The following is a 16,208-nucleotide window of genomic DNA, read 5'->3' as shown; positions in this document are numbered from 1 at the left end:
GTCGCCAACACGGGTGCCCAGCAGTGGGCTGTGCGGATGGCACGAGGCCTGGCTGGTGCAGGAGGGCTCCTGCCAGGGAATCCTGTCCCCATGGGTCCCTTTGGGTCCCCCGTGCCAGCCTGCTTGGCTGCCCACCTGCCTGTTGGTGCCCTGCCTGCTCCCCTCCCTCGCTGCCTGTCCCTGCAGCCCCCGCACAGCCAACACCGCGCCATGTGCCAAGGCCACGGCCGCACTCGAGGCACCTCCGGGACCCCGCAGGCTGTTCCCCACTGCGACCGCCCCTTCCAGCGCACCCCCAGGGCAGGACAGCGGGGGCTCCCCGTGCACAGCAGGGTACCCCGGGGACGAGCGCTCGGAGCCGTGAGGCGGGCACAGCGCTGAGCCAGGCTGGCTGCCAGCAACGCGCGGGGTCGGCACGGGGATGGCAGCTCCCAGCTCCGGATCGATGGTCCTGCAATCGCACGCCAGATGGTTTTGGCAAGGGCAAACAGAGAGTGGTTCTAACCCGCTGGCTGTGTTGATGGCGGTTTGTGCTGCTCGGCCTCCCGCAGCTGAGCTGTGCAGCGGCTGCCCCTTCCCTGCAGTGCTTGGGGGGCCGGGGAGCCCACCGGTCCACAGAACGGGGAGAGACGTGTGTGTGTGTGTGTGTGTGTGCATCAGTGAAGAGAATCTCGCAGTTGTGTGGAAGCAGACTGACACGGGGACACATTTATCTTGTGACCATACCAGTTTGGTCACTACTGTATGTTCATGATACATTTTTACTAAGCCGTACTTTATTTAATGCAACTAATAGCACAGATCAACACTGCGCCTTGGTTTAAAACAGCCAACAGGGAGGCAGAGAGCGTGGGTGCCGTCAGCCTGGAGGCTGCGGGGCCGGGCTGGGGGCTCTGCCCGCACCCCTCACGCCGCTCCGCCGGGTGCGGTGTCCCCGCTGCCGCCTGGGGCCGAGCCCCGAGCTCCGATCTCCCCGCGGGCGGAGGACGGTGTGGCCGGGCCCCCCGTTCGCCCTCCGGCAGCCGAGCGGGAGAAATGGGTCACGGCTCCTGGCCCCGTCGCCGCCCCCGCACAAAGGCGACAGCTGCGCCGCCGGCCCCTTGAGCCGCACCGCGGGCAGCCGGGCGGCACCGACACCGGCACCGGCACCTGCCGGGACTCGGCGCGGCCCCGGCCGGGGGAACGGGGGAGTGAGCGGCGGTGTGAACGGGAGTATGAGGGCGCTGCGGGGGCTGGAATGCGGCACCTGCGGGGACGCGAGGAGCGCAAAGGGCTGGGAGGACCGCGGCCGAGCCGCCGCCGCCGCCGCGTTGCCAGTGCCGCGGAGCCCCGGCGCGGCGCTGCGGGATGGGGTGCGCGAGGGCGCCGTCCGCCCCCGGCCCCGGCTCCCGGCCCCGCCGCCCCGCACCCGCTACAAAGCGCCGCGGCGTCTTTAAGGGCCCGTCCGCGCCGCCCCTCCCCGCCCGCCGCCGCGCCGCCATTGGCGGGCCCGCCCCGCGCCGGGGCCCGCGCGGCCGCGCCGCCTGTCAGTGGCGCAGGCCCGGCCCCGCGGGCGCGGCCAGGCGGGGCGCCCTGGACAGCTCCGGCCGCCTGCAGACGGCGGCGGCGAGCGGAGGACATGGCGCGGGGCCGGCGCGGGCCCGGCTGAGCCGCCGCTGCCCGCTGCCCGCGGGGCCGGCGGAGCGGGCGGCCCGGGGCGCTGCTCCGGCGCGGCCGCCGCCCCCATGAGTGACTGAGGAGCCGCCGCGGCGGCCGTCGATGCCTCGCCGGGGAGCCGGGTGCCTGCGCCATGAACCCCGAGATGGCGATGGAGCCGCTGGGCAGCCTGCACGGGGCGGCGGGCCATGAGCCGGAGCTGATGGGCAGCCCCAGCCCCCACCACGGCGGGCGCGGCGCCGGGCCGCTCCGGGTGCCCCCGCCGCACCAGGAGCTGGCCCCCGCCGCCGCCCGGCCGGCCATGGTGTCCAGCATGGCCTCGCTGCTGGACGGCGCCGCCGAGTACCGGCCCGAGCTCTCCATCCCGCTGCACCACGCCATGAGCATGCCCTGCGAGTCCTCGCCGCCCGGCATGGGCATGAGCAGCACCTACACCACCCTGACGCCACTCCAGCCCCTGCCGCCCATCTCCACCGTCTCCGACAAGTTCCACCACCCGCACGCCCACCCGCACGCCCACCACCACCACCAGCGCCTCTCGGGCAACGTCAGCGGCAGCTTCGCCCTCATGCGGGACGAGCGCGGGCTGCCCGCCGTCAACAACCTCTACGGGCCCTACAAGGAGATGCCGGGTATGGGGCAGAGCCTCTCGCCGCTGGGCAACGGGCTGGGCCCCCTCCACAACGCCCAGCAGGGCCTCCACGGCTACGGGCCGCCCGGCCACGACAAGATGCTGAGCCCCAACTTCGACGCCCACGCTGCCATGCTGGCCCGGGGGGAGCAGCACCTGTCCCGGGGGCTGGGGACGCCCCCCGCCATGATGCCCCACCTGAACGGCATGCACCACCCCGCGCACCCGGGCCACCCGCCGCCCCACGGGCCCGCCCTGCCCGCCGGCCGGGAGCGGCCGCCCTCCTCCTCCTCCGGCTCGCAGGTGAGCAGCTCGGGGCAGCTGGAGGAGATCAACACCAAAGAAGTGGCACAAAGGATCACGGCGGAGCTGAAGCGCTACAGCATCCCGCAGGCCATCTTCGCCCAGCGGGTGCTGTGTCGCTCTCAGGGGACCCTCTCGGACTTGCTGCGCAACCCTAAGCCTTGGAGTAAACTCAAATCTGGCCGGGAGACCTTCCGGAGGATGTGGAAGTGGCTGCAGGAGCCGGAGTTCCAGAGGATGTCAGCCCTGCGGCTGGCAGGTAGGTGCGGGCCGGCGCCCCGCGGGAGGCTGGCGGGGAGCGGAGCGCGACCCTCCGGGAGCCGAGCGCTGCCCCGGAGGTACCGGCCGCAACCGGCCCGGCGCGGGGGCCTGCCCGCTCCGCCTCGGCCGCTCTCAGCTGCCGGGCGCGGGGACGAGGGGCCAAGGGCTCGGCGCCCGCCTGTCCCCCGCCTCCCCCAGCGCCGGCACCTGCGCAGCCCGGCCCGGAGCCGGCGGGACTCGGGGGGCTCCGGGCTGGCGGAGGAGCGCTCCCTGCCGCGGGTGCCGGCCTGGAGACCCCCGCGGCCGCTGCCGGGTGGTGGGGCCGGGGCAGCTGTCCCCGGCCGGATGCTGGAGGGCGCCCTGCGCCCCTCTCGCACCGCTCCGCGCCTCCCGCACCTCTGCGCGCTCTTAGCGAGCATCGCTCGCGCCTCTCCCAACGCCCCTGGCGCCCCGGGAGAGCCTGAGCGCTCCCGGACGGGGGGACCGTGTCCCCGGAGCTGGCGAGGCGGGCGGAGCGGCTCGGGGGGCGCGGAGCGGCTCGGGGGCGCGCAGCCCCGCGGATCGGCCGCATTGTCCCGCGGAGGGCGCGCGGGCGCCCCCTGGCGCGGTCGCGGGGCGCCGCAGCCCCCATTGTTCTGCGGGTTCGGGGCGGGGGGGGCAGCGACCCCCGGCAGCGCCCGCCCCGCATTGAGCGGGGGGAGACCCGGCGAAACCCCTTCCCGTGCCGGGCGGACGCGCACCGGCAGCCGCTCGGCCCTGCTGCGGCTGCCCGGGGGCAGAGCCCCCTGCTCGGCCCGGTCCCACGGCACCGCGGGGCTCGGGGCAGCGCCTGCTGCGGAACATACGCTGTCATGTGTCCTTCTTGCCCTTCGTGGAAACCGCTCTTCTGGGGGATATGGATCCGTGGTAAACGGGCGGGCTGTGTCACGGCCAGATACGCGTGGGCAGACGGACAGACCGCGGTGCGGTGTGCCCATGTCCGGCTTGGCTCTGCTGTGGCAGCGACATGTCCATGAGCGCAGTTTAGAAACCTGGGGATGCTGGTTCTGGCGAGTCCGTAGTTCTTTTATTTCGGTTGATTTTAGCCCGGGCGGGTTGATCACCGCCCGTTGCTGATTATCAGGGGCAGGTACCGGTGGGCTCTCCCGAAGGCCCACGCTGCTGGCATACCCGGAGAGGGGGACAGGGTGGCTCTAACAGCCTCTGCAAACTCCTCCCGTCCTTCCCAGCGCCTCCTGGCTGTCCAGTTCTTCTGTATTATCAACCAAATGAAGGTCCCGAGGTTTGTCTGCAACAGGAGCATCAGAGGAACGGAAAGGTTTTGGTTTTTTCTGTTTTGCTGGAGCACACGGTGGTGTCGCCTTCTCAAACAAACGTGTATCTAGAGGGAAATCGATGCAGATAATGTTTAGAAGATTAAAAGAGCATTAATGCTGGCAACAGGAGCATAAACGTGTGGACCCAGTTTTCATTGATCTGGAACCTGAGCCGGCTCATTTCCAGTAATGCTGCTGGTGCTTTTCCTTCCCAGCACCGGTCCTGAGTGAGGGGTTCCCCACGGAGCCCTGCATATAGGGCAGAAAGTCAGAAGTCACATCTACGCATCTGCTGGGTGACCGCTTCCTGGGTGTGTAAATGCGATTTCTGAATTTCTGCTGTACACATATATATGCATATATAATTCTAGATCTCCACTTTTCCAGTTCCCTCTGAATGCCTTTGCATCCAGGAGTAAAGTTCGGAGAGACTTCAGTGGCAAAGTGGGCATGGGTTTCCTGTGGAATGGGAGCTGGAGCGGGAAAGACCTTTGCAAATTACCATTCCCTTTGGGAAATCGATTTTTGTTATTATGATTACCACGTGTGAATATGCAGCCTCATTGCCTCCGTGCTTCCTGCCTCCTCTTTACTCACCTGCTTAAATCCCTCTGAGGAAGCAAAACAAACTGCAAGTATTTGAGGTTTCTGAAAACACTAACCTTTTGCCCCATGCTCCTCTGTTTTGTTTGGGGGTTGTTTGTTTGTTTGTTTGGGTTTTTAATCAAACGGGATGAAAATGGGCTGTCCTTTTAGGGGAATCCCCCCCTCTCCCTGTGGGAGCTGTGCCAGCGGGGTGTGCTTATTGTTTCTTAATATTATAGAAGATATATAATTCTATTCTGTTTTCTGTGCTTATTATCTCTTCTTAGGGTTCTTTAAAAGCCCCCTAAGTGCTGGACGGTGCTCGGCCGTTTCTGTGCGGGCAGGGAGGGAGCTGCGGGCAGAGCTGCGGGCGGCTCCTGGTGTGAACGAGCAGTTCGGTGCGTGCTTTGGGGGTCCAGGGTAAAACGTCGGGTTTGTCTGGCGTCCGGGTGAAGCCTCGGCCGGCTGCGGCCCCGCTGGGCGGTCCCTGGGTGTGCGAGCCCCGCTGTCCGGGTGAGTCCCCGTCCGCCGGGCCGGTGCGGGCAGCGGGCAGGTCCAGCTGCGGCTCAGGCCGAGCTCGGAGCCCGCCCGGGGTTGCTGCAAAGCGCGGGACCTCGGGGCGTTATCAGCGCATCCCCGGCGTGTGAACACGGGAGAAGGCCGCTGAAGGAGCTCCGTGCCGTGTCGCCCCGCAGGCCAGCGGGCTCGGACGGGTCCGAGGTGCCGGAGCAGGCGGCGGGGCTCTGTGTGCGGCGGTGCCGCTGTCCCGACCAGGGCAGAGCCGAGCGCTCGCTGTCCTTATCCCGTGGAACCCGCCGAACCGCCGCAGCCGCGGTGACAGTCGCGCCGCTGTCAGTGAGCGGGACAGGGGAACAGGGGACAGCGCACGGCCGGGCCAGCCCGTACCCTGCCGGTGCCTTCCCCGGGTTTTGGGCCGACCAGCAGAACGCTCCCACCGCTGTTGGGATTTCCCCGTTGCTGAATCGCGTTATTGATGACTAACCTTTTTTTTTTTTGTACCGAAACACTTATCGATGATTCATTTGTGCGAAGCAGTCGCGCTCACCTCGCCGCGTTTCTGTCCCTTAGATGGAAGCGGGTTTGGGGGTCGGCAGGACCGACCCCGCTGCTCCGTGCCCACGGTTGTGTCCCCGCCGAGCGGGGCCTGGCGGGAGGGGGGGCCTGGCCGAACCCCCGTGCCGGAGCCGCGGGAACGGCCGGGAGCGGCGGCACCGTCAGCACCACGGACAGCGGCAGCGGGAGAGCGGGGAGGGCGGGGGGGCGGGCACACGAGGACGGGGCCAGCAGGGGGCCAGCAGGGGGCCAGCAGGGGGGCAGGCCCTGCTGCGGGCTGTCCCCAGCCGGGGGTCCATGGCAGAGGAGCGGGGGGTCCCTGTCCCACTGCTGCACTGACCCGGCCGCAGCTGTGTGCAGCTGGACTGTTGTTGTCCGTCTGTCCTCTGCCTCTTTGTGCCGTTCCTAATGTTTCTGTCTCTACATTTTGAGACTGCTTTGTTGTCTGTAGCTACAGCTGAAAATTGAGGCTTAATAACATCTGTATCAAGTGCGTTATCTATATATAAAACTATTTCTTAGTGTTGAACTAAATATACAGGTACATTAAGATTCTTTGAAAGGTGCTTAGTGGGTTGAAATATTAGTACTCCCTTCAGATATAGATTAGTGGTTGTGTTTGAACAATCCATGCGGTAAATTGTGGTGCTGGGTGATAAATTATATTTCTTATGTACCAACTTTCTGAAATAATATCCTGCCCTATCTTTTTGTTCCACATTATTTCTGAAGATGTTTCTGCCCTGCAGAAATTTGAATACCAGTTTTGTTAAGCAACCAGTTTTTATCAGTTCCTTGATTGGTTGATAAAGATAAACCTGATCACATTTGTCATTAAATGCATTTCTATCTTTTTTCTTTTCCCTTCTGCTGTTTTTGAGAAACAATTGGTCTATCAGCCTGTGTTGCTCATTCTGAGCTTTTCCAATCTGTCTTTGATGTTTCTTGATTAGAGTTTTTCCAACATCCCTTTTCCTGGTATCTCTGGGCCATCACCACTTGAACTGGAATACCCAAACTCGCATCTTCCTCTGCATTTGAAAACTGACAGAATTTATTTGTGGTGAGGAATTCATAAAGGAGAGAACATTTTTGCCAAAGGATAGTTTTCCAGTGACTGATGCAGTTTCTCCCCTCTGTCTTTCTGGAGGCATTCTGGCTCAAACTTTGCACGGCTCTGTTCTGCGCGTGGCCCGGTTGCTCAGCTCGGCGCTCCTCCCCTGTCTTACTCAGAGTCCTGTCCTAGACGTTCCTGCAGCCCAGCAGTCGCGGGTGGCTCTTTCATCCCTTCCAATTAGCGGTTCGTGGGAGGTGACGAGCGTCTCACCGCTGCCCCACCAGGTGTGCTGGGCATGGAGCAGCCTCCCTGCGCTGCCGTCAGAGGGAACGGGCTCTGCAAGGTGGGAAAGCGGGGCTGAACAGGGCTCAGGCATCGCTGTCCGGCGCTGCCCCCGTGCAGGAAGCAGCGGTGATGGGGGCTCCTCAGGCTACCTAGGCAATCTCTACCAGGGCTTACAGGTACAAAAAAATCCTCAATGACTAGCCTTAATCTCCCTTTTTGTCTTTTAAATCCTTTGCTTCTCATCTTATCCCTGCTGGACACAGCAGAAAAAACGACTCCCTTTCTTCTGATAGCAATCTGTTTGTATTTAAGACTGCTATCTTGTCTCTGGTCTTCTCTAGAAAAAGCCCCGTCATACTTTGAAGATGAATATGCAGAGAAAGCATTATGTCCAATGGGACAGGTAATACATCTCTTTTTTCCAAGGTAAAAGGTTTTGTATCCAGCTACATCAATCTTGCAGACTTTTGCATAGAAGGCTCTCTGATTTATGGAGGATTTTTGTACACAGAGATCATACAAAATAGACTAATCTCAAATGGGTTCGGTGATAAGATCAACAAGACAACTCACTGACGGCAGATAGAAATGCAATCAAAAAAGAAATGGGAGTGTTTTGGGGTTGTTTGGGGTTTTTGAGCTATAAAATCAAACTACTCCGTTGTGGAAAAAGAAAAGGGACTCAGGCCACGGGTAAATGCTGCACAAAGGAATTATTAGACAAACGATAGAGGCTGGCAGTTTCCCAAAACGCAAATTGTCTCTGGGACCAAAATATCTCTAAGTAAGCAGGAAACGTATTTATGAGGAGTGGTGATTTTCCAGCAGATCTCATCTTGTCATAATGGGCATTTAGGACTGGGGGCCTGCGCCGAGGCATTAAGCTTTGGCAAGTAGCGCGCAGCCGAAGGAGACGGAGGAAGAGCACGAGGAAGTCTTCCTCGCAGAGCTGCCCACACACCTTCTTCTCCGTTTCCCGGCCGGGTGCGTGTGGTGCCCGCACCGGTGAGGACAGCGCGGGGACACGAGCGTCCTTCCTCCAGCTCCTGCTGCTCGGGACGGGCGTCAGAGCCTCGCACGCATGGGGTAGAAGCTCCCAAAGCTTCTCCCCTGCCTTTCTGGAACCTTTTGTGCCAATTTTCTCCTCAGTCATGCCTGGACCCTGCCAAGAGGCAGCGTTTCGTGTCCCCTGCCTGTGTGCCTCAGCAGAGGTGTCCGGCAGGGCACAGCCGCGCAGCCCTGGCGCTGGAGCCGGATAAGTCACCAGGGCTTTGCTCCCGTCCTCCCCTGTTCTTCAGAGTTCCACCCCATCAGCAACAGCCATTAACAGGAAATAATTGTTTCCTGCGTTCTCCCGAGAGTCAGAACTTCTGAAAACGCGCTGGCTCTGGGGGCGCACGGCAGGGACGCTGTGGGTCCGCGCTGTCCTGCAGCAGGACCTGTGGGACCCGCTCCCGGCTCTGGGTGTCAGCGTGGGGGTGTCAGTGCAACACAGCCGCGGGGGAGCCGCTGGGTGCCGTCAGCAGGAAACAAGGCGAGATATTTCACGTTCTAATCCTCTCTGACATCTCAGACTCCTGTTCAGTGCTCGCTCACCTACCCCAGCTTTAAATCCCCGTCCTCTCTGCCCTGTGTGCCCGGGGAGGTCCCGGCTGTGCCAGGGGACGTGCTGGCGCATCGCTTGCTGCTGCCGCAGGCAGAGCACACGGTGCGGGGGTCTGGCGCCAGCCGCGTGCTCTGACCAGCGGAACATAAATCCTGGTTACCCACAAGTGTTGTAATTCAGCTGGAAACTACCTGGAGATTCGAAAGGCAGAATCTTGAGAAGGAGAGGAGGCATCGATCTCCCAGGTGTTGGAAGTGCTGTGTGAAGGATGCGGCGTTTTGCTGGGGCTGGGCAGAGGTCTGGGTGCTCAGCTGCCACGGGGCTGTGCTGCTGGGGTGACACCGCTCGTCACAGCCGGGTGATGGAGTTTAAGCACTGCTGCTTCTACCGTTTCTGTCAGCCCGTGCTTCTGAAAGCAGCTGGCGCTCCAAACCAGCACCGGTGCGTTTGGGCACCGCGGCAAGGCTGGGAGGGACGGGGTCCCACGGGAGGGACGGACGGCTCGTACAACCCAGCTGTTGGAAGGAGAGCTGCTGGCCTCCTGATCAATGCCGGCACAGACATCTGTGGGAAATGGGGACCGTTCCTTTGCAGCTGCAGGAAAGCGTGTTTGTGCAGAGGTGGATGGGGGTGTCAGGGCTGCCCTGCGGAGCTGCTCTGGCGCACGCTGAGCTTGCAGGGAAGCGGCCCCCTGCTCGCCAGCCCCCTGCTCGCCGGCCCCCTGCTCGCCGGCCCCCTGCTCGCCGGCCCCCTGCTCACCAGCCCCGCGCTCCTTCTCGCCCTGGAGTGCAATAAATTGGCCCTTTCCTATCCATTATTTATTATTCTGTATTAATGATGGAAGTACATTCCAGTGGTACTCAGAGGCCGCTGTGGCGGTCCCATGCGGAGCTGGGTGTCGCAGCGCTGCCTGGGCGGCACAGCCCCTGCCCCATGGAATTTACAGCCCCGTTTCAGCCCCCCCAGCAGATTTATTAGAGGTTTGACACAAATGGCCTGAGGCATGCTACGTGCCAGGAAGAAACAGAAAAGAACCGAGTCCCCAGACCCATCCATCTTTTCTTCTCCAACAGCTGGAGGATGCAGGACCTAGAAAGAGGGAGGTGTTCCCTCTGTGACAGCACTGAGAGAGAGAAAAATCGGGTTGAGTACCATGAAAACCCATCCTGCAGGATGCAGGAGGTTGCGCTTGTTTCTTGGAGCGCTGCAGGAACCCCTGTGTCTGCAGACAGGCATCGCGGTGCCGTGAGCGTCTTGCTGCTGCGGGAGGGCTGGTTTGGGGCAGGGACCTGCGCTGGTTTGGGGGCAGGGACCTGCGCTGGTTGGGGGCAGGGACCTGGGCTGGTTGGGGGCAGGGACCTGCGCTGGTTTGGGACAGGGACCTGTGCTGGTTTGGGGCAGGGACCTGCGCTGGTTGGGGACAGGGACCTGGGCTGGTTTGGGACAGGAACCTGGGCTGGTTTGGGGCAGGGACCTGGGCTGGTTTGGGACAGGGACCTGCACTGGTTGGGGTCAGGGACCTGGGCTGGTTTGGGGCAGGGACCTGCGCTGGTTGGGGACAGGGACCTGGGCTGGTTTGGGACAGGGACCTGCGCTGGTTTGGGGCAGGGACCTGGGCTGGTTTGGGACAGGGACCTGGGCTGGTTTGGGACAGGGACCTGCGCTGGTTTGGGGCAGGGACCTGGGCTGGTTTGGGACAGGGACCTGGGCTGGTTGGGGTCAGGGACCTGGGCTGGTTTGGGGCAGGGACCTGGGCTGGTTTGGGACAGGGACCTGCGCTGGTTGGGGTCAGGGACCTGGGCTGGTTTGGGACAGGGACCTGGGCTGGTTTGGGGCAGGGACCTGGGCTGGTTTGGGACAGGGACCTGCGCTGGTTGGGGTCAGGGACCTGGGCTGGTTTGGGACAGGGACCTGCGCTGGTTGGGGTCAGGGACCTGGGCTGGTTTGGGGCAGGGACCTGCGCTGGTTGGGGACAGGGACCTGGGCTGGTTTGGGACAGGGACCTGCGCTGGTTTGGGGCAGGGACCTGGGCTGGTTTGGGACAGGGACCTGGGCTGGTTTGGGACAGGGACCTGCGCTGGTTTGGGGCAGGGACCTGGGCTGGTTTGGGACAGGGACCTGGGCTGGTTGGGGTCAGGGACCTGGGCTGGTTTGGGGCAGGGACCTGGGCTGGTTTGGGACAGGGACCTGCGCTGGTTGGGGTCAGGGACCTGGGCTGGTTTGGGGCAGGGACCTGGGCTGGTTTGGGACAGGGACCTGCGCTGGTTTGGGACAGGGACCTGGGCTGGTTTGGGACAGGGACCTGGGCTGGTACGATGGGAGAGCAGCGCCGACCCTGTGCTGCAGTTCTGGAGCACAGGCAGGCTCTGGCGCTGGGGCGGCCGCGGCCGTTCCGTGTGCCGGCAGAGGGACCGGCGGTGACGGCGCGGTGGCTGCGCACCCAACAATGTGGTTATTTGCATCTTCATTCAAATTGTTTCTTGTTACATAATGATTTTGTACACAGCGGAGTACTTAACCTAATTTGTATTGATCTCGGTTGCTTTCATTTGTGCATACTTAATTCAGAGAGGTAATCAAATTGATTTTTAAGGCCTTGTTTTTAAGAGATTGTAGTAACACAGATATACAAGGGGTTGCTTTAAGTGAATCACAGCGAAAGAAAAACATTTTAAACCTTTGGAAAACGTTTTGATGGTCATTTCATTGTGTTCAGTATTACTAGCATAATTAAATTTCCTTCACATTGAGTTCTCTCCGAAATCAAATTGACGAACGTTTTTTAGTTCCATCAGACAGATAACTGGGTTTAGTTGACTTTGTGCTACACCCGTATGAAACCACATACGAGAGATCAATATTCATGGCTTATCCTCACGAACGATGGAGGGAAATTATTCACCGCTGGATTAAGGGAATGTTTTCTCTGCTTGGCTCCTTCTTGAGTCCCGCTGTTTGTTTCATAGGTCCAAAGGCACTTTTACCACTAGGGTGAAAACACCACAAAGCCGGTGCCTATCTGTTAGTGAACCTGAGAAGCTGCAAGATGCTCCATCGCTGCTTTTTTCCCCCAGAAAAAAAAAAAGCAAATTAACTATTAGTAGAAATATTCAATTTAATGATACTTGGCCACAAAAAAAACTTGGCTGGACTGCGAAGCGTGTGGAGTTGAAAGGAAAGCGGGTCGAGCGTGTCCTGGCGCCCGGCAGCACACGCTGAGCCCGGGGTGCAGAGTGGATGGAGCCTCTTCCCCATGGGCTGAGGCAGCACCGCGCCTGTTTCTGAGCTCTTTCTGTGTTGTTTCTGTGTGAAGTGTCTTTAGTCCAGAGTAGAAGGGAAGACTGCATTTTTTTCCACAGTCATGGCTGTCAATTCTTGCCAGTTGTCCATTGTATTCCATAGAAAGTGTTCAGCATTACTGGCAGTTAATAAATCAAATTGCTCTTAGGATCAAGATGGCCGCTTCCCTCCCTGCGCCGTTAAGGCGTTTCTGTTTCTGTAGGCAGGTTTCCTGGGTAAGAACTTGATTTTATTAGAGTGCTCGCTCCATTTTTCTCTTCTGATAAATGCATGTCAAGGAACAACATTTGCCTTGGTGGTGCCTTTTCAAGAGCAAACCTAACAGTTCAAGGAAAGTATTTACTGAATGCATCGAAAAGCACATACCTTTGCATTATTTATTATAAGATACCAATAACTGTAAAACGCAGCATATCTCTGCACATAAATTAGTGATGTTAGGAAACGCTAGAACCTTCGCGGTGTCCCGGAACCGATTAGAAGCTGCAGCGCAGCCGCTCATCTCGTCCCCAGCACGGGTCCGGCCGCCTGCGTTCGCGGCGCGGTGTCGCGTCCCCAAATGCAGTCCCAGCCTGGCCCTGCTCCTGACCCGCGGGGAGAGGGGACCCAGGGAGCTCAGGATCAGCCACTCCACCAAGGCATTTCCCACAGAAACACCGGGCGATGCCATCGGGGCGGTGCCTTCAGGGGGATGCCATCAGGGGGATGCCATCAGGGGGATGCTGTGGGGGGGGATGCCGTCGGGGTGATGCCATCGGGGCGGTGCTGCCGGGGCGATGCCACCGGGGCAATGCTGTCCGGACGATGCCATCGGGGCGATGCTGTCAGGGCGGTGCTGTCCAACCAATGCCGTTGGGGTGATGCTGTCAGGGTGATGCCATCAGGGTGATGCTGTACAGGCAATGTCGTTGGGGCAATGCCATCAGGGCAATGTCATCGGGGCGATGCTCTCTGGACGATGCCATCGGAGTGATGCTGTTGGAGCGGTGCTGTCGGGGTGATGCCGTGGGGGCGATGCTGTACAGGCAATGCCATTGGGGCGATGCCGTCGGGGTGGTGCTGTCCGGGCGATGCTGTCGGGGTGATGCCATCGGGGCGATGCTGTACAGGCGATGCTGTCCAGGCGATGCCGTTGGGGCGATGCCATCGGGGCGATGCTGTCCAGGCGATGCCGTTGGGGCGATGCCGTTGGGGCGATGCCATCGGGGCGATGCTGTCCAGGCGATGCCGTTGGGGCGATGCTGTCCAGGCGATGCCATTGGGGCGATGCCGTTGGGGCGATGCTGTCCAGGCGATGCTGTTGGGGCGATGCTGTCCAGGCGATGCCATTGGGGCGATGCCGTTGGGGCGATGCCATTGGGGCGATGCTGTACAGGAGATGCCGTTGGGGCGATGCCACCGGGGCGATGCTGTCCAGACGACGCCATCGGGGCGATGCTGTCCCGGCACACACCCCTGGCACGCATGCGGTCCTGCCCACAGGTTAATTACACACATTTCCACACTCTGAGTTGTGCTTTCTTTCGCCAGGTTCTCATTTCCCATTCTAGACCTGCAGAATTATTTAATAGGGCTACTTAAAAACCTCTCCACTTATCAATTCGCTCTACTTATTTTGTCCCAGCACATTACCCAACCATGTCAACATATGGATTTTTTTATCTTTCTGCCCTGTGTAGACAGCCTTATCAGGCTATTTTTAAATCTGGGTGTGCTACGGTAGCGGTATTGGTTTCAGCACTTGATGTTCTCTGTGTGCTAATAAATACAGCTCGGCTATTAACGCTGATTATTTTTAGGATCCATTAGCACGGCTTGGCGCAGCGATGCCGGCGCTGCTGCCCGCCCGGCCTGGGCTCTGACGGGCGGTTCTGGTCGTGTGTCCGTGTGTCTGTGCGTCCGTGTGTCCGAGCCCATCCCTCCCAAACCCTCGTGGCCCGTGGGCTGCAGCGAGCCTGGCCTAGCTGAGCCTGGCCTGGGAAAGCACAGGGTCAGGCTTTAGGGCGATAAGGAGGATCTGAGGAGGAAGGGGAGATTTCATCTCAGATGAAAGACATTCACCTGTCTTAAAAGAGATTTGCAATCCAGGGTATTTTAGAGTATTTTTTCCTCTGGGAAGCAGCTGCAGAATTCCTGCTGTAAACCCAAATGCTGATAAATTCAAGTATATGGGGCCCAGGGTTCTCGATGGCTTGGTCGGCTTTGCACCTTGCCGTGCCATGGCCGGAGGGGCATCAAAGAAAGGCTGTCTTTCCCCAAATAGTGCGGGCAGAAGGTTTATTCGAAGTGCATGAGCAGCAGTTTCCAGCTGTGTTTCCGCCGTGCTCGGCTGTCCTGTCCGTCACCCGGGGTGGAGTTCTGGTGAAAAAATAGCAATGTGGAGTTGTTGTGTGCTACAGCACAGGAGAACTTGCTGTGAAGAATTAATCTTTGTCTTAGCTACTGCAGGGGGAAAAAGGGATGTGCTTTGCTTCTGTCCTGGAGCCTGACATCAGATAAGCTGAATTTTTAATCCTAGCGCTGCTGTGACAGACAAGCAAAGCATTGGAAAATCTCAGTGTCCTACAGTGCCCAGAAACAGCAGTGGATTTGTGGGCTGTGTGTGGGAGCGCTCCGAGTGCCTGGAGCTCGGTGCTGCTCCTCGGTGCTGGCTCCTTGCTCCTCGGTGCTGGCTCCTTGCTCCTCGGTGCTGGCTCCTTGGTGCTGCTCCTTGGTGTTTGCTCCTCGGTGTTTGCTCCCCGCTGTTTGCTCCTCGGTGCTGCTCCGCAGTGCTGGCTCCTTTGTGCTCAGTGCTGCTCCTCGGTGCTACTCCTTGGTGTTTGCTCCTCGGTGCTGCTCCCCAGTGCTGGCTCCTTGGTGCTCGGTGCTGCTCCTTCGTGCTGCTCCTTGGTGTTTGATCCCTGCTGTTTGCTCCTCGGTGCTGCTCCCCAGTGCTGACTCCTTGGTGCTCGGTGCTGCTCCTTGGTGTTGCTCCGCAGTGCTGTGGGGGGGTCACAGCTGGTGTCCAGTGGGCTCCGTGGGGTCTGCAGGGTCTGTGGGCAGCACACGCATCCTGACGCTCTCTTTCTCTCTCTCCCTTCCCTTCCCTTCCCTTCCCTTCCCTTCCCTTCCCTTCCCTTCCCTTCCCTTCCCTTCCCTTCCCTTCCCTTCCCTTCCCTTCCCTTCCCTTCCCTTCCCTTCCCTTCCCTTCCCTTCCCTTCCCTTCCCTTCCCTTCCCTTCCCTTCCCTTCCCTTCCCTTCCCTTCCCTTCCCTTCCCCAGCCTGCAAACGCAAAGAGCAAGAGCCGAACAAAGAGCGGAACAACTCGCAGAAGAAATCGCGCCTGGTTTTCACGGACCTCCAGCGCAGAACGCTTTTCGCCATCTTCAAGGAGAACAAGCGTCCCTCCAAAGAAATGCAGATCACCATCTCCCAGCAGCTGGGCCTGGAGCTCACCACCGTCAGCAACTTCTTCATGAACGCCCGCCGGCGCAGCCTGGAGAAGTGGCAGGACGACCTGAGCTCCGGGGGCTCCTCCTCGGCCCCCAGCACCTGCACCAAAGCCTGACGGGGCGGCCGGCACAGCGCGGTGTGGCACGGCACGGTGCCATGCAGTGTGGCACAGCGCGGTGTGGCACGGCACGGTGCCATGCAGTGTGGCACAGCGCGGTGTGGCACGGCACGGTGCCATGCAGTGTGGCACAGCGCGGTGTGGCACGGCATGGTGCCATGCAGTGTGGCACAGCGCGGTGTGGCACGGCACGGTGCCATGCAGTGTGGCACAGCGCAGTGTGGCACAGCATGGCACCATGCGGTGTGGCACAGCGTGGCGTGGCACAGTGCGGTGTGGCGTGGCACAGCACGGCACGGCGTGGTGGAGAGAGCGGCTGCGCGGCGGGTCCCTGCACCGGTGACTTAAAGCACAATCCTCCTGGACAGCAAGCCCAGCCCAGCTGTGACAGGGGACACCTGCACGGCTCCCGGGCACTCTCAGCGGGCGCAAGTGGAAAATTAACCTCTTTCTATACAATACTATGCTCAGGACAGGTCTGAAATGTCGGGAGTCGGTGAGGCAAGCTTCTCCTGACCCAAAGAGCCCGGCCGGCGGGGGGGCCGCTGCACGGCCACGCGAGAACAGAGCACAAAGTCTGACAC

General features: G+C 60.6%; 1 protein-coding gene across 1 annotated transcript; it reads left to right on the top strand.

Moving 5' to 3' along the window:
* Positions 1–1,738: 1,738 nt before the first annotated feature.
* LOC136114634 (one cut domain family member 2-like) lies at positions 1,739–15,697 on the top strand. Its single transcript, XM_065860050.2, has 2 exons — positions 1,739–2,849; positions 15,335–15,697. Exons 1-2 carry the CDS (start codon positions 1,790–1,792, stop codon positions 15,619–15,621), a joined length of 1,347 nt encoding a protein of 448 aa, XP_065716122.1. The 5' UTR covers positions 1,739–1,789; the 3' UTR covers positions 15,622–15,697.
* Positions 15,698–16,208: the final 511 nt, after the last annotated feature.

The sequence above is a fragment of the Patagioenas fasciata genome, chromosome W (assembly GCF_037038585.1).
Source record: "Patagioenas fasciata isolate bPatFas1 chromosome W, bPatFas1.hap1, whole genome shotgun sequence".
Lineage (NCBI taxonomy): Eukaryota > Metazoa > Chordata > Aves > Columbiformes > Columbidae > Patagioenas > Patagioenas fasciata.
The sequence above is the reverse complement of the archived record's forward strand: the minus strand, read 5'-3'. Positions and strand labels throughout refer to the sequence as shown.